This window comes from Notolepis coatsorum (genome assembly GCF_963971535.1).
Source record: "Notolepis coatsorum genome assembly, chromosome: 2".
NCBI classification, from domain to species: Eukaryota; Metazoa; Chordata; class Actinopteri; order Aulopiformes; family Paralepididae; genus Notolepis; species Notolepis coatsorum.
The window spans coordinates 214,120,937-214,146,320 of NC_140166.1; the positions used below are offsets into that span (position 1 = coordinate 214,120,937).

General features: G+C 45.4%; 2 protein-coding genes across 3 annotated transcripts in view; one reads left to right on the top strand and one right to left on the bottom strand.

Annotated features, from left to right (window-relative positions):
• Nucleotides 1-18,052, bottom strand: part of LOC311224374 (tetraspanin-3-like) — a 29,582-nt gene extending 11,530 nt beyond the window's left edge. The window contains exons 1-2 of the mRNA XM_084309342.1: nucleotides 18,026-18,052; nucleotides 118-309 (exon numbers count right to left, since the gene is read on the bottom strand). Coding sequence (XP_084165468.1) covers nucleotides 118-309 — 192 coding nt within the window. The 5' untranslated portion in view covers nucleotides 18,026-18,052. The remainder of the gene's footprint in view (nucleotides 1-117; nucleotides 310-18,025) is intronic.
• Nucleotides 17,765-25,384, top strand: part of LOC311224375 (receptor expression-enhancing protein 6) — a 46,793-nt gene continuing 39,173 nt past the window's right edge. Inside the window, exons 1-2 of one of the 2 annotated variants that reach the window (XM_084309343.1) lie at nucleotides 17,765-17,841; nucleotides 17,939-18,080. In XM_084309343.1, coding sequence (XP_084165469.1) covers nucleotides 17,963-18,080 — 118 coding nt within the window. In that variant the 5' untranslated portion in view covers nucleotides 17,765-17,841; nucleotides 17,939-17,962. The remainder of the gene's footprint in view (nucleotides 17,842-17,938; nucleotides 18,081-25,384) is intronic. The other variant, XM_084309344.1, reaches the window with a different exon arrangement.

The following is a 25,384-nucleotide window of genomic DNA, read 5'->3' on the forward strand; positions in this document are numbered from 1 at the left end:
AAGGACTACAAAACCACGACAGGGAACTACAGCTAGACACGACACATCACACTAGGAGCGCCTGATCAGGGCACAAAACACATAACAGAGACTAATAATAATAAAGAATTGTCTTACCACGGCCTGTAGGAGGGCAGACTCTCTAATGGACACCCAGCAGCCGATGCCTCCGCTGGCCAATAGGAATGCAGCGCTGGTGAGGGCGAGGATCGCTGGGAGGAGGATGTAGGTTTGAAGGGAGAACAGACTGCTCTGTCTGTAGTTCAACAGCAGGTAAACTCCACTCAGCCCCACCACCAACCCTACCATCTGAGAGAGAGAAACAGCACATTAAGTCCCACCATCAACCCTGCCGTCTGAGAGAGAGAAACAGCACATTAAGTCCCACCATCAACCCTGCCGTCTGAGACAGAGAAACAGCACATTAAGCCCCACCCTCAACCCTGCCGTCTGAGAGAGAGAAACAGCACATTAAGTCCCACCATCAACCCTGCCGTCTGAGACAGAGAAACAGCACATTAAGTCCCACCATCAACCCTGCCGTCTGAGAGAGAGAAACAGCACATTAAGTCCCACCATCAACCCTGCCGTCTGAGAGAGAGAAACAGCACATTAAGTCCCACCATCAACCCTGCCGTCTGAGACAGAGAAACAGCACATTAAGCCCCACCCTCAACCCTGCCGTCTGAGAGAGAGAAACAGCACATTAAGCCCCACCCTCAACCCTGCCGTCTGAGAGAGAGAAACAGCACATTAAGCCCCACCCTCAACCCTGCCGTCTGAGAGAGAGAAACAGCACATTAAGTCCCACCATCAACCCTGCCGTCTGAGACAGAGAAACAGCACATTAAGCCCCACCCTCAACCCTGCCGTCTGAGAGAGAGAAACAGCACATTAAGTCCCACCATCAACCCTGCCGTCTGAGACAGAGAAACAGCACATTAAGTCCCACCATCAACCCTGCCGTCTGAGAGAGAGAAACAGCACATTAAGTCCCACCATCAACCCTGCCGTCTGAGAGAGAAACAGCACATTAAGTCCCACCATCAACCCTGCCGTCTGAGACAGAGAAACAGCACATTAAGCCCCACCCTCAACCCTGCCGTCTGAGAGAGAGAAACAGCACATTAAGCCCCACCCTCAACCCTGCCGTCTGAGAGAGAGAAACAGCACATTAAGCCCCACCCTCAACCCTGCCGTCTGAGAGAGAGAAACAGCACATTAAGTCCCACCATCAACCCTGCCGTCTGAGACAGAGAAACAGCACACTAAGCCCCACCATCAACCCTGCCGTCTGAGAGAGAGAAACAGCACATTAAGCCCCACCCTCAACCCTGCCGTCTGAGAGAGAGAAACAGCACATTAAGCCCCACCATCAACCCTGCTGTGTACTGTGGGGCTGTGTACCATTCTGCCTTACGCTTTGTCGCGGGATGTGGCAATCGAGTGCACATTGGACCCTATAATATATTTTTGCAAGTTACCCATCTCTACAAGTACGGCGATTTTCTTGATGGCTCTCTTGTGCACAAAGCTCCGCTTAAAGGGAAAACTCCAACATTTTGGGAAATTAGCTTATTTGCCATCTACCCTGGAGTTAGACAAGAAGATACATACCTTTTTTCTTCTCTGTGCATGCAGTAGGAGTAGGAAGACACGCACTGTTAGCCTAGCTTAGCGTCAGTCACTGGAAGTAGGTTCCTCCATTAGCCTAGTTCCCAGCGTCTTCCTACTCCTACTGCATGCACAGAGAAGAAAAAGGTATGTATCTTCTTGTCTAACTCCAGGGTAGATGGCAAATAAGCTAATTTCCCAAAATGTTGGAGTGTTCCTTTAAGCGGGTTCCCTCGTACCTAAGCATGCTTATACAAGTATGCCCTTCGTTCTCAAGCTGCTCTAAAACTGGATGTTCCCTATATGAGAACTGAATTGGGAAAAAGGGCTTTTAAATAATATCCTGGAACAAGATACAGGAGGACCTAATTACCAGGACTGGTCACCCTCGGAGAATTGAATGCCATTTTAAAATCCTACGGATTCAGTTCCCTCAGACAGTGCAACTGTGTTTGATAACTTTCCTGTTTGATAACTTGCCTGAAATTGGAGCTTGCTGTGAATGTTTTATTTATCTGTATTTTATTGTGATGTTCTTTTTTTATGTTGAAACTTTCTGCTGCCTTGCTTGGCCAGCCAGATCGCTCTTGAAAAAGCATCTCAATGATGCTTATCTGGTTAAATAAAGGATTTGATTGATTGATTGATTGATTGATTGCTGTCTGAGACAGAGAAACAGCACAATGAGACAATGGTGAGAGCAGGAACAATGAGAAATGAAGATGGGTGATGATGACATGACAAGACAGAGGCTATAGCCGTGAGCTGGATTTGCACTAGAGCTGGGAGGTGCAGTCTACCATGTGAAGCTGTGACATAGAGTTACATGCTCTCAGAATGAGGCTCGGAGCAATGATGCAAGTCAAGTCTGGAAATCACCGTCTTCATGTGAATCTGCACCAGATCTCATCTGACTAATGTTCAGTCATGTGAGAAGTAATTCACTTCCCAGTTCCCGCTCTCAACCTCTGACTGTGTGAGTATGCGTGCGTGTGTGTGTGTGTGGGCATGTGTGTTCTTAAGTCTTTGGTTCCAGCGTTCCACTAGTTTAATAAGTGTTAAGAACTCACACACACACACGCACACACACACACACACACTCTAAAGTCACGTGGGTTGAGGAGCAATGTGCACAGGAAGAACATCCTGGTCATCTCTGTATCACTGTATAAAAGTAAAACTAGCAGGCCTAGATCATGCAAGTTGTCAAAAATAACACGCAATCATTTATGACACACGTGAAAGCAAATATTGTAAACTGGAGAGATTCGTTTCAGGCGAGAAAGCAATATAGGACCAACATCAGGAGAACACCTGAAAGAAAATCGCAAATTTAATGAATTTGGATCGGAAAACGTTGTTTTTCCACAACACAATTATTTTTGTTCACGTAGCCTACAAAACGATTCAAAACGATGTATAAATAACGGGATGGGCAACATCCCCTGCCCCTGCATCACATGGTCGTGTTTACAAAAGTTAAGACCAACATAATCGAACCAATACAAAACTGCAACACAAAAGCAACTTTACAATTTAGATTTTGACCATTTCAAATGAACTTGAATGAATGAATGAATTATTTTTATTTCGAATGTTTACAAATACAAATATAAATAAACAAACAAATAATTTTCCGAACATTTTTACAAATAAACAAACGAAAAGGATAGGTTTGAAGCCGAAGCCAACTTCGTGTGGCAGCTGAGCTGATCACTCTAAACTAAAGCCGTCTTACCCACAGAAGTTGACACGTTATCTGAAGAACTATTTTCAAAGCTCTTCTAGTCGCCCTCATGTTCAGTCTCTCTGCGGGGACGTCATCGGGAGTGACAGTCTCTGGAGGGCTACTAACAGCTCCCTGTAGACCAGTGGAGGAAGGCGGGCTCAGTAAGCTGTGAGGCCAGCCTGAGTGGCCAGACTGCTGTCACTCAAACTGTTCAGAGTAGAGGCTGTAATACCTACAAATGCTACTAGGTGGCGATCTCGACAAGGGTACAGACTGACTGCAGCTCAAAGTGCTTCACCACAGCAAATACAATGAACGTAAACATAAACTTAGCATACACGTGCTTGACACGTGTCATGTGAAATGTGCTATATAAATAAATCTGATTGATTGATTGATTGATTGATTGATTGATTGATTGATTGATACAGTTGACAGAACAAAAGCAATGCATAAAGTGGAGACATAAGAATAGGTATAAAAAGACAATAAAATGTGTCCATTGTAGAAAGTGCAGAGTCTGCAGACATAAGAATAGGCATACAATAAGTACAGTTGATTGATTGATTGATTGATTGATTGATTGATTGAAAATTGTATTAACAGATTGCAGAATGGGTACAATACAATACGGCTCAATACACACAATTGTTAAGGGGATGCAGACCAGAGAAAGACTTTCGTCTTGTTTACATCAGGGTCCCCCATTTTCAATTCATAATGACATTAATGACATACACAACATACTGTATATCATGACATTTCTGACATACATGACATACAGCAGGTATACAGTACTGTTACATTTGTGACATACAAAATATGCAAATATACAGTACTGGTTAAACCGAGATCCTAACAGAAAATATATACATACGAGGGGGAGAAAACTGTACATTAGGAGGGGGTGGGTGGGTGGGAGGGGGGGGGGGGAGGTTTGGACATTTATGGGGGCCATACATATATACAGATATATATCATGACATTTTTGACAGTACATGACATACAGGTATACAGTACCGTTACATTTGTGACATACAAGATATGCAAATATACATTACTGTTAAACAGAGATCCTAACACTGTGGATCATGGTGTCCTGCTCACCAAGCTTTCTCGGTACAACTTCTCCCCTAATACCATCACATACATGAAGTCTTATCTTGAAGGTAGAACTCAGAGAGTAAGGGCAAATGGTGAGCTATCCTCTGCCCTTAGCTGTGGTTTTGGTGTCCCCCAAGGATCTATATTGGGACCGCTGTTGTTTAGTTTATACATTAATGATCTTCCAGCTGTATGCAATAAGTCTGACATCCAGATGTATGCAGATGATACGGTCATTTATGTCCATGCAGAAACCAAGCAGCAAGCTGCAAACAAGTTAACAGCGGTGTTGACATCGGTCACTGAATGGTTGACTAACTCATGTCTGCATTTAAACACCAAAAAGACTGTTTGCATGTTTTTTACAAAGAGGCTGATGAATACTGTCTCACCTGATGTCTATGTCAGAGGAGAAAGGTTGACAGTTGTATCCGAATATAGATACCTTGGGATAAAAATGGACTCCAACCTTACATTTAAAAAACAAATCAAATCGGTAGTAAACAATGCAAAGTTTCACTTATCAAACTTCCGTCACATCAGAAACTCTCTGTCAACAAAAGCAGCAACACTATATTTTAATGCCATTATTATGTCACACTTAACATACTGTCTGACTAGCTGGACACAAGCCTCCTGTACAACATTACGATCTGTACAGGTAGTTTACCATCAGGCTGTGAAAGTTCTGGACAGGAAAACAAACAGCCACCACCATTGTTATAGCATAGCAAACCAGAACCTACTGAGCTGGGACAATCTTGTCAAATTTAAAGATGCCTGCCTTACCTATAAAATCCTACATGGCTTGGCTCCTCCCCCCCTCTGTACTTTCATAAAACAGAAAGCATCTGCTGATAGATATACCAGGTCTGTAGTCAGAGGGGACTGTGTAGTCCCAAACAGGAGGTCTACTTTTAGTCAGACTTTTCCGTGAGAGCAGCCCACACCTGGAACAGTCTGCCAACACGGCTCAGGGAGTATCAAAGTTACATCTCATTTAAAACTAACTTAAAATCATGGTTGAGAGATGGTTAAGTGTGCGACCATTTTAACTGAGGGGTTGTATTTTGGTGTATTTATTTGTATGTATTTTAGTGTATTGTAACCAATACTAATTCCTACTGTGTTTTAATTACTGTACTATGTTTTTTAACTGAGGGGTTGTATTTTAATGTATTTGTTTGTATGTATTTTAGTGTATTGTGGCCTATACTGATTCCTACTGTGTTTTAATTATTGTACTATGTTTTAATTATTGTTGTGCTCATGTCACCTGCCCCAGAGACTACAGTTGAAAATTTGCCAACTTGGCTAAACTGGCATATTTACAGTCAAATGTTCCTTAATATGCACTGTTTCTGTATTTTAAACCAATAAATACAAAATACAACAGATAATATATACATACGAGAGGGAAGAAACTGTACATAAGGAGGGGGGGGGGGGGTTTGGACATTTATGGGGGCCAGTTTCTAATTGCAGCCTCCCGTAGGTGCTCTTTGAGTAGGTGCTCAATGAATGCAGAATGGATGGGTTAGTGTTGCATTAGAGTCCACATTGAGCATTTTCGTACGGGTCTACTCTACATCGAACACGTTACCGCCGTGGTAACCCAGACAGTAGTAATCACCAACATCTTTGGCCTGGACACCGTTGATAGTCAGGGTGTAATCAGAACCAGATCTGGTATCACTGAATCGAGAAGGAGTCCCTGACAGGAGGGTGCTCACACCATATATTAAAGGTTTTGGAGCCTGACCAGGTTTCTAAGTACCAGCTAAGGTCAATATCAGAGCTGCCTGTAGCGCTTATGGACACAGTCCCTCCAAGACTGGCAGGTTTGGATTTGTCAGGCTGAGTTAGACATTTGTTTGCAGATGAGCCTGAAATGAAATGGTCTTATTTCATAGAGCTTTGTAGATTATGAGAAATAAGAGAAGTGACTCATTAAGTAGAAGAACAAATAACAGGAAGTAATCTGTAGAAGAATGACATTATTAACAATTTGATCAAACTGTGGCAGGGTTCTTTCTAGAACTCCTTGGAAAACTCCCACAAACAATGGCAGAGTCGGAAAAAGCATCTTGGTGTTGTTTATTCGCCGGCCTCCCACGGTGCAGAGGGGACATTATTTAAAAAAACAGTGACACAAGCGAAATAACAAAACAAAAATACACTATACTTAATATAAAATGAGTTCCACAATAACTCACAATAATAAACAGCACTAACAAAACACTTACGGAGCTTCACTATGTTACCTACTTTGTAACTGAGCAGGTGAAGCCCCATCTGCTCGGCCAAAACAGCCCTCATGTACCTGGTATAGCCTCACATCAGGCTTCACACAGGTGCCACACATCATTCATTAACAACATACAGGTGCTACACATCAATTCATTAACCTACCCAGCAAATAGAAACACCAATAAAAACCACCACCATTCACCCCTGCCCACTTTGACAACCTAGGATGGCTTAGATTCAGGGGCGGACTGGGACACAAATTCAGCCCGGGACATTCAGACGCACCAGCCCACACACCGGCCCCGAAACCGGGCCACACAATGGCCGTTATGAAACACTCGTCCAGTATTAAACAACCCAAGGCTGTGGCTAAGGAGTCAACATCAGGGAGACCAAATCTACACCCCGCCCCTAGATGTGCACTCGTGCACAGTGCACGCACGCACGCACGCACGCACACACACACACACACACACACACACACACACACACACACACACACACACACACACACACACACACACACACACACACACACACACACACACACACACACACACACACACACACACACACATATACCGTTACTACATCCTAGTGCCTCATTAGCCTAGGGGTTAAGGATACATGAAGTATTAACTACACCATAATAATATTGAGGTTTTGATCCATAGACAGGTCTGTGCTACACAATTTCAGTTAGATTAGATTTATTGTCCTTTAATTTTGCACTCATGACATTAGTTGCTTTCGGTTTAATCAACATCGAAAGACCCCCCACTTCCTCCCAGACACCCATTCCAGAAGCCTGTTCGCTTTCCAGGTCACGTGAATATTAAAGGCAACCAACTTGTGTTCAGCTTTTCGTTCAGCATTTCTCTGATTGGCCACACCGCCCTAGCACACACCCTTATCCGCGCTGTGTGTTGTTACGCGGCAGAGAGAGACGCGGCAGAGAGTGACCGCGGCCGCGCATGCGCATGAGGCTCCCCCAGGTGCTCTGAGAGGTGCCTCGTTGTGTTTGCGTTGTTGGTTAATGCCCGTTGTTGTTGGTTAATGCCATATCGCCGCATCACTTAACGCCATAACTAACTGCCTAACTAACTAACTAACTAACTAACTATTTCGCGATGGACTGATGTTATGACGTTACAAACGCGAAATAACATTATACATTATGCTCCGCGAAATAAAGAGAGCTTATTATTAATCAGTCAGCAGCCTCCACTGATGTTATGACGTTACAAACGCGAAATAACATTATACATTATGCTCCGCGAAATAACATTATACATTATGCTCCGCGCTTCATTCATTTCATAATCAGTCAGCAGCCTCCACTGATGTTATTTCATTTGGGACCTCTGCCGCTTGCAGGGACCTCTGCCGCGTTCGCGGCAAAAGGGGGCGGGGGGTCGTGGCCAATCAGAGAAAAGCTGAACACAAGTTGGTTGCCTTTAATATTCTCTCTCTCTCTCTGTCTGTGTGTGTCTCTCTCTCTCTGTCTGTGTGTCTCTCTCTCTCTCTCTCTCAGCTTGGAATGATGGAATCATCCATGATAAATTAACTTTGACTTGAATGAATGCCCATTCTTTCTCTAGAACAATACAGATTGACAAACGTTTCATTATGCACTATACAACTAAGGTTAATAAGTTATCATTAAGATATCAATTGTATAAGATTTATTTAGAATAACTAAAGACAGGACTTTACTAAAGGTTGACACTCACAGTAATTTCTTCCAGAACAAGCTTAAAATAGCAAAGGATATATGGTTGGTCATTTGTCTGTCTATATCGTGTCTGTTTGTGTGTCTCTCTCTCTCTCTCTCTCTCTCTCTCTCTCTCTCTCTCTCTCTCTCTCTCTCTCTCTCTCTCTCTCTCTCTCTCTCTCTCTCTCTCTCTCTCTCTCTCTCTCTCTCTCTCTCTCTCTCTCTCTCTCTCTCTCTCTCTCTCTCTCTCTCTCTCTCTCTCTCTCACACACCTTTGTAAAACACTCATGAGACCAAAAGAAATGCATTTGAAAACAATATGTAAAGATATATAAGATGGTATATATATACATATTGTTCACACTATGGTGAGGCATGACCCCTACGCACTGCATCTTCTGGCCGCCTCAGACCTACTCCTATCCAAGCTCCGGGAGGGTCATCAAAGAGAAGTCGCCTATTCTCAGTCCTTGCCCCACAATGGTGGAATGAACTACCCACCCCAGTTAGGACAGCCGAATCACGTCCAATCTTTCGCCGTCGACTAAAGACGCACTTCTTCAACCATTATCTGAATTAAAAAAAACAAAAAAAAAAAAAAAAATCTAACCCTAACTAACCGTACTGTCATGCACTTGTCCTAATAAACTAACGTACACTGTAGCACTCAACACTTTGATGAACATTGTTGCTCAGCTGATAGAGTTGTGCCCTTCCTGATGGCTTGTCGTACAGAACTTGTAAGTCGCTTTGGATAAAAGCGTCAGCTAAATGACTAAATGTAAATGTAAAATGTAAATGCATGAGACATGGTGTTTACACATTCAAGTGGTTAGGGCTGGGCGATATAACGATAACGATAATTATCGCAATATATTTTAATAATCGATATCGGAAGAAAAGATCTAAAAAAAAATCTGATTTTTGTTGTTGTTGTTAAACCCAGAGACAGTGGACAGACTTGTCTTTCTTGCCTGCAACTTAAAGTAATGGCTTTGCTTGTCCAAATGACAATACTGACCAAATTGAGATTTATTTTTCTCTTGTCCATTTATTTTGTTTGCTTTCTAATGTAAAATACAGTTTGAAACCGTCTGTACACAGTAGGCTATGTCATGTGTGCTAGCAGAGCTAGTCTCCAGTCACGAGTCACGGTGCACATGTGCGGTGGTTTGTCTACCAAAAAAGTGCCAAAAGATGGAAAAGAAACTAGCAGAGCCAGAACTGTTCAACTCCCCTGGAGCCACAGCCAGCAGAGAAGCCTGTTTACTTTCGCTTTCAAACCAGCTGCAGCCTGAGAACTGGAGTGTGAGGGGCTGTAACACTAAAGATAGCGGCAACGACAAAGAATTGCTGCAAAATAAACATACATCTGTTTTTATATTTTTTTAATACTTATAACAATATCAATAATTATGGATATCGCGTGATATGATATTGTTATCGATATCGTTATCGCAATATCATTTTTGGCCATATCGCCCAGCCCTACAAGTGGTTATAGTGTAACAGAGTATTTTCTGTTTCCCAAATAATAGATTCTTATCAAACTGGTGAACTACACGCCTGTAGCCCCTAAAGCTGCTAAAATACACATTTTGTTCACTGTTTTGTTTCTAGAAGTAGAGCAGGTTGGAAACCCTAAGTATTACTCTCCCCAAAACCAAGACTTCTCCCCAAGCAGAAACAATTTATGAGTAACGCATACCTACTCCAATTATGGGCGGTAAGTGTGTACACAAAGTTAAGACACAGATATACACATTCTCTCCTCAAGTAGATCATGTTTTTTTTGGGTTATCAATGAATAAACATTTTTACATGTATTAACTCTAGAATTGCCACAGTTATGTACAATAGCAACGATAAAGAAGTGCCAACCACATATTATTATAATAATTCATCCAGTTTTCTTTTAAGTGTTTTGGTTAATCAGAGTGTTTACCAATCGTATATTATCGTTTTTTTTTTGTTCCAAGTGTTATTTTTGATTACATCACTAACAAAATAATAAAAGAAAAAAGACTAATTTAATCAGATTAATCACTTTATTCAAATTGAGGATTTAGTTTGAGGATTAAAAAAATTAATAAAAAAGAAAGATTATAAAAAAGAAAATGAGAATTATTATTACATATAATTTTTTTTATTAAAAACGAAGGTTCGGACATCCGTTCGAAAAACCCTGACGAAGTTTGAATCACTTTATTCAAATTGAGGATTTAGTTTGAGGATATAATTTATATATATACAAAAAAAAGGAATTTATAAGGTTCGAACGTCCGTTCGGAGAAACCTGACGAAGTTTGAATTACAAAAACAGGCTTCTGGGACAGCCTTACCAAACATTATTTATATTATTCAAATGACACTCAAACATGTTCCGTTGTGATGTCACAGTATGATGTCATAATAGAACATTCTAGAACATTTGTGATGTCACAGTATGATGTCATAATAGCACATTCTAGAACATTTGTGTTCTATATATTATTCAAGAAGAAGAAGAGCCCATAAAAAGAATTGCGGAGGGCAGTCTTGGGGGGGCCCTCCAAAAGAGTGATTGTATGACAAGAGGAGCAGAGAAGAAGGAGACAGAGACGATAGAAATGTGTTTTGAAGATGAGAAGAAGAAGAAGAAGAGGAGTGTAAACTTTCTCAAGTGTGGGCGAAGCAAGAATTGTGGAGGGCAGTAATACGCCACGATGCGTCTACACTGCCGGAAATTCAAATAAGAAGAAGAAGAAGAAGAAGTAATACGCCACGATGCGTCTACACTGCCGGAAATTCAAATAAGAAGAAGAAGAAGATCTCATTGTGCATCTTGAGACAGGATAGATAGACTGTCTATCCTACAACACAGACTGAAACCTGCATTTCTCAACCAAGGTGCCTTGCCTACTGTTTTGCTGTGGAAAGGTGAGTGTCCACAACAGCTAGCTAGCTGTTCTACTTGAATACTGAATGTTAACACTTTGGTTGCCACTTGTTAACATGGTAAAACATGGTTGAATGCCACCACCCACTTCAATGATAGCGTTGTGAACGCATAATCTCTGTTTTAAATGATGGCTATGTGTCTAATCTGCACTTCGCTTATCAATGACTTGTTTGCAGTCAACATTGTCGAAACGGATTGTTTTTTAATCGGTTCATTTCCGTTTTATAGCATTTTGAAAAGCCCTCGTTTTCTTGAAAGTTTCAGGAAAATATATAGATTCCGTGATAAACAGCATTTACTGGAATATTCTGGAATACACAAAAAAGTTGTCATTTTTCGGCCTATTTATGAATAGTTTTCAAATAAACGCTAGATGACTCGTTTTCAAATAAACGCTAGATTATCGATAGTATATGTGTACTTATGCACGGTAGAGAAGCGATCTGAAAAATATATTCTCTCATTTCCTGATCAGCGCGCGCACACACACACACACACACACACACACACACACACACCAGACCATGTGAGCGGATCGGCGCGGGTGAGAAATCCACTCTTCGCTCTAGACGGCTTGTTCCGCTCCGCTAATCGCTCATGTTGACCCCGCCCCCAAGTCGCTCTCCGCTCGCTCACCGCTCGCTCACCGCTCGCTCACCGCTCACCTTCATTTACGAATCAAGCGCTCTCCGCTCCACATCGCTCCACAGCTCGCTCGGCAGATTTTTTTTTGGAGCATGATGTAAATTAGCTTGATTTGACCAAACTACAACAGTCTACACCCCCTGGGCCCCTTAACAATTGTTTGTATTGAGCCGTATTGTAATTGTACCCATTCTGCAATGTTAAATAACGTAATATCCATTCAACTAGCTATACTAAGCGATGGTAGCTAGCCTAGCCACAATGCTATGGTCGCTGCCATTCACGTTAGCATGTAAGCTAATAACAACAACAATGGTGGAATATATTTTTGTCTAACAGGATGTGAGTGACGGTTCACCCTTCTCATTGGTTGAAAATGGCCTTCATGTTTGTACATCGCCACCTGTTGCTTTGGCATTGTACTACATGTATATTACATCAGTGTTAAACCACTGTGAGCGGCCCGGAGACGTCAACACTTTAGGCAACCAACTTGCGTTCAGCGTTTCTCTGATTGGCCACGACGCCCATGTGACCGCGGCAGCGCGAGAGAGCGGCAGTGCGGAAATAGGCTGCATTCTATTGCCATGCTCTGCGACAAACTCTAACCTTAACCAACTCCGAAAGAATGCCTAAACTTAACCCTAACCTTAACCAACTCCGAAAGAATGCCTAAACTTAACCCTAACCTTAACCAACTCCGAAAGAATGCCTAAACTTAACCCTAACCTTAACCAACTCCGAAAGAATGCCTAAACTTAACCCTAACCTTAACCAACTCCGAAAGAATGCCTAAACTTAACCCTAACCTTAACCAACTCCGAAAGAATGCCTAAACTTAACCCTAACCTTAACCAACTCCGAAAGAATGCCTAAACTTAACCGGCGAAAGAAATATTGCCATGCTCTAAGACAAACTCTAACCTTAACCAACTCCGAAAGAATGCCTAAACTTAACCCTAACCTTAACCAACTCCGAAAGAATGCCTAAACTTAACCCTAACCTTAACCAACTCCGAAAGAATGCCTAAACTTAACCGGCGAAAGAATGCACGTTTATATAGAGAGGCGATAAATGAATTAAACGTAAAAAAAAAAAAAATTTAAGTGATTCGAACTTGTCACCAACGCACCGCAGGCTCCACAGCAAGGCGGCGAACAAGTTGAGCTAACCGTCGATGTGAAAACAGGGGGGATTACGGCTGCATAATGCCGCGGCAGAGCTCCGTGGCAGAGCTCTGCTCTGCCGCTCCGCTCTGCCGCTGCCGCGTCGCCGCGGGGGCGTGGCTAGGCGCAAGTTGGTTGCCTGAAGTAATGAAGCGGCCCGGAGCGGATTGGAGCGGAGGGGCAAACGCTCATATATCTGTGAAAACAGATCCGATTACCCCAAGACTGGTAAAATAAATTGCTTACCTCAGATGTTCTCCAAAAAGATTATTCCAATTCCTGATCGCCATTCCAAATATCGATCACGTTTATTGATTCAGCATTGGGTACTGTAAATATGTATTCCACGTTGTTTTGCAGCTCGGCGATCACTTCGGTCTCTTCAGATGGCTTGACGGAAAAGTAAAATGAGGAGGCTGGACCCCCCCCCCCATCAGTCTAATCCAATGGGGTGCAGACACAGGGAGAGGCGATAGGGGGCGGTATTTTCCCAATGGAGCTCAGAGAGAGGTTGCTGCACTAGCGTGAGGCTCGATTGATGAAATATGAATTCAAATCGCTAATAAAAAAAATAAGACAAACAAACGCTATATAGCGTTGGTGGCATTCAACAGTCGGCATGAACTAACGACAAAACGCGTCCGTGGCACTCAAAGTGTTAATATTGAATCAGACAATATTCAATACTGAATGTTAATATCAGACCATATTGAATACTGAATGTTAATTCAGGTTGACAGTTGACATCATTTGACAGTTGACAGTGGGCTGGAAAGTTGATTGGGACATGCATTATAAATGCCTTTTTTCTGTGTTTAGCATGGTTTTATAGTAATACAGGTTAGTATTAATGGGTCTGTGTCTCTAATTACCATATTGACTCATCAGTCTAGTCTCGAGTTCACGAGATCTTCCCTCACTCAACTAAGCTGTTCTGATTTGACGGTTTCTGTGACGTCGACATAGCATTGATCTGCAGTAACGCCCCCTCTATGGTTGTAGTGCAGTGTAACCCGACACTTCCTCAAACGGGTTTTCACAGGCAGAGAACGAGCGAGAGGGAGAAAGAGAGAGAGAGATAGAGAGAGAGAGAGAGAGAGAGAGAGAGAGAGAGAAAGGCCACTTTTTTCAGGCCTACCTAATTCAAGCATCAAAAATCTTCAACTCGTGCAAAATGTGGCTGCACGGATACTAACTAGAACTAGAAAATTTGATCACATCACACCAGTTTTGTCCGCCCTACACTGGCTTCCTATCCAAGCCCGTTCTGACTTTAAAGTGCTACTCCTCACCTACAAAATTTTAAATGGGCTTGCACCGCTCTATCTATCCGATCTCATCTCCCGATACTCGCCCGCTCGTGCTCTGCGCTCACAAAATGCGGGGCTTCTATCGACCCCTAGGGTTAAAAAGAAATCCGCCGGCCACAGAGCCTTTGTCTACCGCGCTCCCTACCTGTGGAACAAATTACCTGCCGTCATCAGGGGCGCCTGCTCTGTCGAAGCTTTTAAATCCCTGCTTAAGACTCATCTTTTCTCTCTCTCCTTCAACCTACCCTGATCTCACCTGGTCGGGGACTGACCTTTAGATTAATCTGTGTAGTTTAGTTATGGTACAGGGTACTACATGGTACCACTGGGTAGTTTACTACAGGGTAGTTTAGTTAGGGTACAGGGTACTACATGGTACTACATGGTACTACATGGTACTACATGGCACTACAGGGTTCTACATGGCTCTACATGGCTCTACGTGGCACTACAGGGTACCACAGGGCACTACAGGGTACTACATGACACTACAGGGTACTACAGGGTACTACAGGGTACTACATGGTACTACATGGCACTACATGGCACTACAGGGTACTATAGGGTACTACATGGCACTACGGGGTACTACATGGTACTACATGGCACTACAGGGTACTACATGTCTGCTCCTTTGCAGCACCACAAACATGGGAACTCTCTGTTAATCTGTTAACAGATTAACAGTCAATGCGGTTTCATTGCTGGGTTAAGTACTTCCATTTCTATTCACATAATACGCCTACTTCATATATCTACTCCTTTCACATATATGCCTACCACTTGTATCTATTGCTATGTCCGCCTACTACAATCTCATGAGCCGTCTAACGCCTGTCCCGTCTCCCTGTCTCCCTATGACTTGCTGTCCTGGAGTGTTGACCGGAGTGTTGGACGTCCCGTGACGAAGGCCGGGAGGTTGCGACCCCCTCTGCGTGCCCCCCTGTCTCCGGAGGTCTCGTAGTGGTGACCGGAGTGCCGGATGTCCCGCGATGATGTCGGGGAGTTCGTGACCCTCTCTGCGCCGCCCCTATCTCCCTGTCTCCGGCTGTCCCTGAGCAACGACCGGAGTGTTAAATGTCCCTTGACTAAGACGGGGAGGACGTGACCCTCTTTGCGCCGCCCCTGTGCCTCAAATAGATTGCTATCAGCTCTATCTTTAATCTTTCAAAATGTTCAGTTGCTATCGCTATTAGCTCTATCTTTAATTTTTCAAAATGTACAGTTGCTATTGCATGCACTCATCTGTGTTCCACTACACACATGAGTGCATGCTTACCAACTGTCCGTCTGCAACACTACTATCACCAACATCTAAGAAGGGAGATCCCCCCTTGAATGGCCCTTCTTTTTTTTCTTTTTTTTTTTTGTCTTTTTCCCCCTCCATTTTCCTCCGATTTTCTCCCATCCCAATGTTAGTCGTATGCCAATTCCCAGTCCCTTCCTGGTCGCTGCGCTTTACCCCCCACAGTCAGATCATTTGGGAGAGTGGAGGCTACCACGTGCTTCCTCCGACACACGTCCAGCCAATCACCGCTTCTTTTCACCTGGCAGCGCGGATTGTCATTGAGAGGGCGTAGCGTGTGGGAGGACCACACTATCCCCCTCACGTCCAATCCGCGCTTAGCAGGCGCCCCGACCGAACTGTAGGAGTCGCTGTTTACAACGACCCGGACCCACCCCGCCAGCTTCTCCCACCCTCTGATACAGCCAATTGTATCAGTGCAGACGGCCAGCCAAGCTGGTGACAACCCCGGAGCTGTGAGCTGGATTCGAACAGGCGAACCAAGCTCACAGCTCCGGGGCTGGTGACGAACGCAATCTCCGCTAAAAATGTTTGCACCTTATGGTGTTCTTGTTCTGTTCTTGACTTATTGTTATGTTTTCTTCTTGACTTGTTTAAAGAAGATCTGTACGGCCCATGGGGACATTAACGTGTGTTGTTGGGCCCTATAAATAAATTTGATTTGATTTGATTTGATTAGAGAGGGACGGCGGGAGGGACTGCAGAAGTGTGTGTAATGTAATGTCTTAGACGACAGAGTACAACAACTTGCAATGGGCCTGGTCTACAAGATTCACTACACGACTAAGGTACCCATGTACATGTCAAAATACTTCCCAAAGGTCAGTGAATACCACGATCACAACACCAGAGGGAGCTCCACAAATCATGTTAAACCCAGATTCGGCTCAAACAAGGGACTAAACACGTTTCGCAATTATGCCACATCAATGTGAAACGCCCTACCCAAAGCCATAAAGGAATGTGAATCACTACCAACTTTCAAAACCACTCTCAAAGAGCACCTACGAGAGACTTCAATTCGAAACTGGCCCCTGTAAATGTCCTAACGCAACCCCCTCCAATGTACAATAAATGTCCTATTAAACCCAATAATACACGAGACCCTCTTCTTGGGACCAAGTAAGGTTTAGTCGATAATCCAATGTACAGTTACCCCCCCCCCACCCGCCTACTCAACCCCCCCCCCACCCCACGACCTGCAATGTGCAGCCCCCCCTCCAACCAACCTCCTACCTACCAACCTCCTCCAATGTACAGTGTCTTCGTCAAATGTATATACTCTCTTTTTTTAGACTCTTCTTGTATCAAAAATAGTATTGTATTTGTAAATCTGGTATGTCATAAATGTATAGATGTAGCAGTACTGTATCTGTACCTAACAACCTCCTCCAATGTACAGTTTCTTCGTCAAATGTATATACTCTCTTTTTTTTAGACTCTTCTTGTATCAAAAACAGTACTGTATTTGTAAATCTGGTATGTCATGAATAAATGTATAGATGTAGCAGTACTGTCTATCTGTATGTCATGTATGTCATATATGATATGATGAATTGAAAATGGGGGACCCTGATGTAAACAAGACGAAAGTCTTTCTCTGGTCTGCATCCCCTTAAAAATTGTGTGTATTGAGCCGTACTGTATTGTACCCATTCTGCAATCTGTTAATACAAATTTCAATCAATCAATCAATCAATCAATCAATCAATCAATCAATCAATCAATCAATCAATCAATCAACCAATCAATCAATCAATCAATCAATCAATCAATGTATATTGACCGAACACTTTTTGTTTACATACTTTGGACTTTTTCTATTTTACACTTTTTATCTATTTTTATATAGCCCACTCCCAGGAGGAGCTCATGCTCAAAAGCATTTCACGAAAAAGTCATCTGTATTTTACTACGACCACTAATAAACAAACTCAATATTACAGAACTCTGATTGGCCCGCGTGTCTCAAAGCCCTCCCCTTCACAGACACCCAGCACGGGATCCACACACAGCAGCCAGCGTCGTGCTTTCAGGAAAAGTTACCCAAGTAAGTGAAAGGTTAGTAAACAATCACATCTTAGCTAGTAAAGATGTTCCCTGTACCGACATAATAATCACACAATGTCGTGTTGTAACTACGTGTTGCTTTGTCCAGGCGTTCACAGAGAGAGGCCAGAATATGTTGGCTCAAATGAATGACCGTTATGAGGCTCTTCTGAACCAGAAGAACTTCGTGACCGACCTGCTGTCGACGCTGGAGCAGAAGACGGGAGTCCAGAAGAAGTATCTCGCTTCAGGTAAATACATATTATTATTATTATTATTATTATTATTATTATTATTATTATTATTATTATTATTATTATTATAAGAGATGACACTGGGACTTGCCTAGGCTAGTTCGCCAACTCGGCACTTGTTGTGACATTCTCCGTTGGCTACAGTAGTTGGCGATCTGGTTAATAGTGTTCGTTGGGAAACTTAGCAGTTGGTGACCGTGGTCCTATCCGTCTGCTAATATTAGTCTACAGGCGGTTTCAATTCATTTCTGTATGATATCATAATACGCTGCATCGCCGGCTCATTTCATAACCCCCCCGCCCCCGAAATCCAAGGTTGATTGATTGATTGATTGAAAAACTTTAACAGATTGCAGAATGGGTACAATATACAGTAAGGCTCAATACACACAATTGTTATTTTTAAGGGGACGCAGACCAGAGAAAGACTTTCGTCTTGTTTACATCAGGGTCCCCCATTTTCAATTCATCATAACATACAGATAGACAGTAATACTGTTAGTTACATCCAGACATTTATGACATACCAGATCTACAAATATATACAGTACTGTTTAAGAGTACTACAACGCCTGTCACATAGACCTGCATGGCGTTGGAAACTCTGATTAGGAGACAGAGTTTTTAAAAAGAGAGTATTGTAGTGATTGTTAATGGTACATAATTCACCCACGGAACTATTGTTAGGAACAAGAGTTCCGCCCGAACATTATATGAGGTGGCACTTCCTGCCGCCACACGAGTCTTCTGCACCCAACGTAGCCGTAGCATGTTGTATTTGTGTACTGAATAAATGCTGTTCGCTCTAACTCGAGCTACCGTCTCCGACTCCCATCTCTCGGCACTACACTGGTGACCCTGACGTTGGTCTCGCTGAAGTATCAGGGACCGAACCGAACATGGCAAACGATGCCGTTATTATTCGATTGCCGGAGTTTTGGGAGCATTCTGCGGCGGCGTGGTTCGCGCAATCAGAGGCGCAGTTCGCCCTACGAGGGGTTGACGACGACGCCGCGCGATATTACCACGTCGTCTCGAGCCTCGGGAGCACTACAGCGGCGAGGACGGTAGGCTTCATAACAGCTCCGCCTGCACGGAATAAATATGAGGCGTTTAAGACGCACCTACTCAGGATTTTTGAGTTGTCACCGTCTGAGCGGGCCCGACGCTTGCTGGATATACGTGGCTTGGGAGACAGCAAGCCGTCGGCGCATATGGAGGTGATGCTGAATCTACTGGGCGCCGAGCAGCCGAACTTTTTATTTAAAGAGCTGTTCCTCAGACACATGCCGCCACGGGTACAGACGGCGCTGGCCAATACAAACATTGTGGATCCCCGTGCTTTAGCAGAAGAGGCTGACCGCTTCTACCTGGCCACTCGACACTTTGCCCCAGGGCTAATAGCCTCGACATGCGGTTACACGCCGCAGGGGGGAGGGGCGAGGAAGATCAGGAGCAGCGCTGCCGCGGGCCTGTGTTATTACCACGCACGTTTCGGCGCCAGGGCGACAAGATGCCGTTCCCCTTGCACTTTCGGCATAACGCATAAACGCAGGCACCTGCGCCCAGTAGCAGCGGTGGGCGCAGGTATGTCGAACCGGCTGCTTTTCATTAGAGACACACTCTCCGGTTGCAAATTCCTCTGCGACACCGGAGCTCAGAGGAGCGTCCTGCCGGCTACGAAAGAGGACACCGCCGGCGATGATAGAGGTCCACGCCTGACGACCGCCAACGATACCCCTATCCGCACCTACGGTACAAGGACCGTGGAGCTGTGTTTTGGGGGCCAGCGGTTCACGTGGGACTGCATCACGGCCGACATTTCGTTCCCACTACTGGGGGCAGATTTCCTGGGTGCACACGGTCTCCTCGTGGACATTAGACATGGCCGCCTAATAAACGCACAGACACGGGCTTCGTTGGCATGTGTCCGCGATGAGGCGACATACGGCGGCCTTCTTACAGCTTTCACCGACCACGAACCCCTCACGACGTCTGAGTCAAAGGTAGCGGAGCCATGGTCGGCACGACAACAGCTCACGTACGATTCAGAGTGCGCCGCGAGACACGTCGCCGAGAAGCCCAACGTCGTCGTCGGAGCTGTACAGCCGGACCTCGACTACGTCAACAGGGGCTCGGAACAGGCCTCCGACCACGACATCCAGGCCCTCGGGACTGCAGATTCCAGTCTACGCCGGGAGGACGTCGCGATTGGTCACTCGGGTCCGACGCTGCTGAATGACCTATCCACCGGACACCCTAGCCCACAGGCCCCTGAGGACTGGCGAAGGCTCGCCTTTGAGGTGGGGTACAACCACCACAAGATGGAACCCGCCCACGTAGACATTTCCCAGCCCTTAGAGCTGGCCCTCTCCCCCCGCCGAGGCCGTGCGCCGCTACCCCGGGACCCGCCAACGACGGAGCCGCCGTTGGCCTCGTCGACGTCTGTGCCCCCGGGTGTCGGGGAGGACACGGGCGCTTGCGCCGCCCCTACCTCCCCGCCCCTGGCTTTCCGCACTCACCGTGGCCGGTTCATGCCCCCGGGCGCCGTGGAGGGCGCGAGCGCTTGCACCGCGCCCCCGGTGGTCCGCTCACGCCGCGGCCGGGTCGTTGACTCTCCCCGCCGTGGAGATTTTGACCATGGTTGAATTCTGGGGGGGCTTGTGTAGTGATTGTTAATGGTACATAATTCACCCACGGAACTATTGTTAGGAACAAGAGTTCCGCCCGAACATTATATGAGGTGGCACTTCCTGCCGCCACACGAGTCTTCTGCACGCAACGTAGCCGTAGCATGTTGTATTTGTGTACTGAATAAATGCTGTTCGCTCTAACTCGAGCTACCGTCTCCGACTCCCATCTCTCGGCACTACAGTATATACATTTGAGGGGGAAGAAACTGTACGTTGGAGGGGGTTGGGGGGAGGGGGTTGGGTTTGGACATTTACAGGGGCCAGTTTCGAATTGCAGCATGATTTATTTGACATGTACATGGGTACCTTAGAAGTGGTGTGTAGTGTATCTTGTAGACCGGGTCCTAAACCATCCTAGGTTGTCAAAGTCATATAGGTCATAGAGATTGGCTTCGAAGCTGGTGGATATAAATCACTTTCTATTATGACCGCATGTATCATCAACATATTACCGGTGATTTCATCGCTGATTATTCCCCCGGTGCCAACAGCTGGTCTCGGAGCGGGTGTTTTAAATGTTTGAAGTCCTGAAATATCCAGTCTGTGGTGGCTGAGATGGAGGACGACTCTAGGGTCAGGTGACTCCACTCTGCTGTTCTCCGTTAAACGTTTTGGAGCACCGCCTGGGTGTCCCTCACGTCTGGACACCCAGGGGTGTACTGGCTACAAAAAGCAGGCCGGGAATTTGCGGTCAAGCGGCCCCCATTTGTCCGAAATAACATACAATTGAAAATGCATCAAGCTAATCAATCAACGAATCATCAAATAACAAAACACAATCCCGCTAGTTTACTTTTGTGTCAAGTCAATATGCAAAACAATGGGTCTCATGTTCTAATGTTTTTCTTTCATATATTTGTGCATGCAGACGTACGGTACAACATATCTATGCTCTAATTACTTTTTGTGCCGTTTGTTTGTACTCTGTTGTGCAGTGGCACTGGTTGGTCGTCTCGTCTCACACACACGTTTCCATCCTAGGCTACTGGCATCTCCCTCCTCCAACCTTTCCCTGTCTTTCTCTGCCTCTGGTTCACATGTTTGTTTAAATTGCATGAAACAGACATTAAGGCCCCGTTTAGACGGAAACGCTAGCAGGTGAATCCGCACAAATATTTTTTCTGATGTGCCTTTCGTTTATACGGAAACGGCGTTTTTACGGGGTGAAACCGCAAAAAAGTGAGACTACCTTCCAGGGTGGAATTCCTAGAAACGCAAAACCTTTGCGCTCTCATCTAAACTGTCAAACCGCATAAAACGATGACGAAAGGGTTGTCAAGGCTCTCGTCGCGCGTACTGCTTACATCACAGGCATGCGCCAGTAGCCTAGAAGCGTAAACAAAGCATGTCTGATTCTATCCATGGCGATCACCTGAAGGCTACATTGGCAGTACTTTTAAATACACAAGAATCTGTCCCGCGGCTATCACAACTATTATGACTGGACCCACTGTCTGTGAGTGACTCTGCTTTGGTCCAATCACATTCCCCACCCACACTCTGCGAATCAGAGGCAGAGTAGGGCGGGTCTTCACAGCACGTCATGTGACATATGCGCCAATCGTGTGACAGCGGGGCTCCGTTGTCTCGAGTTGTTACAGCGTCGTCTGCACGCAGAATTCCACCCCAAAACGCTCGTCTAAACGCAAAATTAAAAGTGAAACCGCAAGACGACTTTTGCGGTTTCTGTTCAGACTTCCATCCCAAAACGCTTGTCTAAACGTAGCCTAAGACAACATCATTTGGACAGTTGGTTGACATGTGCATCAAATATAATTGAGCATTCATGATGAATAGTCCATCTGAACATACTATGCACGTTGGGGATGGGAATCGCATTCCTAATTGTCAGATTCCTGGAATCGCATGCCTCCGTGACTATCGATGCCTCTTATCGATGCCATGTTTTTCCGACAGTTGCGCATTTTAAAACAATAACGTTAGCGCCACGCATGCAGCCATAGCAGACTATTTGATTCCTTGACTAGGAAAACCTAAATGAAAAACGAATGCTTTCACTGTATAAATATTCTCCCATTTCATCCAATTTAGATGATGACAATCAGACTGAGGCTGCAGCTAGTGGTTCTTCTCGCGCACCTCAGGAAAATCCTTTCACCCTAGCACAGCGGGGGTAAACTGACTCAGGAAAAGGTGAACGAGTGTCACCGAGCAGTCACAAAATTTGTGGTGTGTAGTGCAGAGGGATGGGAGACTGTCTAATTTCAAGTCTAGGGGGGGGGACGTGCTTTTGCGGTCACAGCCCCTGACCTCTGGAACAGCATCCCCATGTCCATTAAATCTGCCCCCTCCCATCGAGTCTTTTAAATCTAAACTCAAAACCCACCTATATCGCCTGGCCTTCCCTGACTCACTTTGACTCTTGCCTTGCTTGTTGACATGTTGTTCTGTTTTCCTTTGTCTATCAGTTTTTTTTTCTTTTTCTGTTTATGTATACTTTTCTTTGTTCTTAGCTAATAGCTATGTGAAGCACTTTGGTTGACAAGCGTCATGTCTAAATGTGCTATATAAATAAATTTGATTGATTGATTGATTGATTGAGGCGGTGTGTTGAAAGAGAACTCTGAACGTTTATTCAGCATGAGAAAACACAACAACAGTCCATCACGTTAGTAGCTAAAACAATCTACCAGTACCTGCCGACAGGAAGGCAACACTCTATAGCGTCTGTGCGTAACCAATATTCCCAACAACAGTTCCGTATGTGAATTGTGTCTAAGCACCACAGGTCAATCTCTGGGTTAATCCCAAGGAAGTACATGTCCTCTCAAGTTCATGCTCCCCAGATATGGAACATCTCCAGATCCTGTGTCGCCCGTATCACCTACCCCGTGAGTTTACCGCGGTCATTTTATCCGTCGTGTATATTCATCCACAGGCAAATACCGGCAAAGCGCTGGGGGAATTACACGACCACATCAACAAACAGCAAATCAAGCACCCGGAAGCCGCGACGATAGTGACTGGTGATTTCAACCAGGCAAACCTGAAAAAAGTGATGCCGACTTTTTTCCAGCACATCGCCTGCTCCACAAGAGGGGGAAACACACTCGACCACTGCTACACCCCGTTCAGAGCTGCCTACAAGGCTGTAGCGGCTCCGCCACTGATGGGCTCTGTAAGCGCGAGCGATCACGACTCCATCTTTTTAATCCCAGCATACAAACAGCGATCACGCGAAGCCGTCGTGTCACGTGAGACAAAAAAGTGGGCTGACGAATCAGAGGCCGAGCTCCGTGACGCGTTCAAGGATACAGACTGGGACATGTTTGAAGAAAGCGCCAGTGACGTCAGCGAGTATGCTGATACCGTTGTAAGCTACATAACAACAGTGGCAGACGGCATTGTCCCCACAAAGACGGCGCGGGTTTTCCCAAACCAGAAACCTTGGGTGGACAGCACTATAAGAACAGCCCTAAACTCACGCACCACGGCTTATAACCTGGGCAGAGAGTCAGGAAATATGGAAGAATACAAGGCTTCAGTCTACACTCTGCGCAAGGCTGTTAAACTTGCTAAGAGGACATATGCTGAGAAACTGGAGACACAAATGGCACAAAACGACACAAGAGGCTTGTGGAGGGGACTGAAGACAATAACTGACTACAAAGTCAGCGCCCCCGCAATGGGGAGCGACGACGCCTCTCTAGCGGACAAACTCAACTCCTTCTACGCTCGGTTCGGTGTAGACAGTGTCGCCGCTAGCCCTCTGGCTAGTGACGTCACTGGCGCACCGGCTGTTGTGGAGGGGGGGGGGCAACCGCGGGGGGGCGGGGGCGCTCTCTCGTTGTCGGAACACAGTGTGAGAAGAGCATTTATGCAGGTGAACACCAGGAAGGCTGCAGGCCCAGATGGTATAACAGGACGCATACTTAAGTCCTGTGCAAACCAGCTTGCCCCGGTGTTCACCGCCATATTTAATCAATCCCTGGCGGAGTCAGTAGTCCCTGCCTGCTTCAAGATGTCTACCATCATCCCTGTACCGAAGAAACCCTCCCCAACATGTCCAAATGATTACAGACCGGTGGCACTCACCTCTGTGGTCATGAAATGTTTCGAGAGGCTGGTCAAGGACCACATTTGTGCCTCTCTCCCCAGCGATATGGACCCTATGCAATTTGCATACAGGACAAACAGGTCCACTGATGACGCTGTCTCCCAGGTACTGCACAGCACTCTCTCCCACCTTGACCGTCAGAAGGGGGGCTATGTGAGACTGTTGTTCATTGACTACAGCTCAGCGTTCAACACCATAGTCCCCACCAGACTGGTGGACAAGCTGATCGAGCTAGGCCTGAGCTCCGCCCTGAGCGCCTGGGTACTGGACTTTCTGAGTGAAAGACCCCAGGCGGTCAGGGTGGGGGGTCAGACCTCCAACACCATCACCCTGAGCATCGGGTCCCCCCAGGGCTGTGTTCTAAGCCCCCTGCTGTACTCACTCTACACACACGACTGTGTGGCCAAGTTCAGCTCCAACTCCATTGTGAAGTTCGCCGACGACACGGTGGTGGTGGGGCTGATCTCGGACAACGACGAGAAGGCCTACCGGGAGGAGGTTGAGGTACTGGAACGTTGGTGCCAGGACAA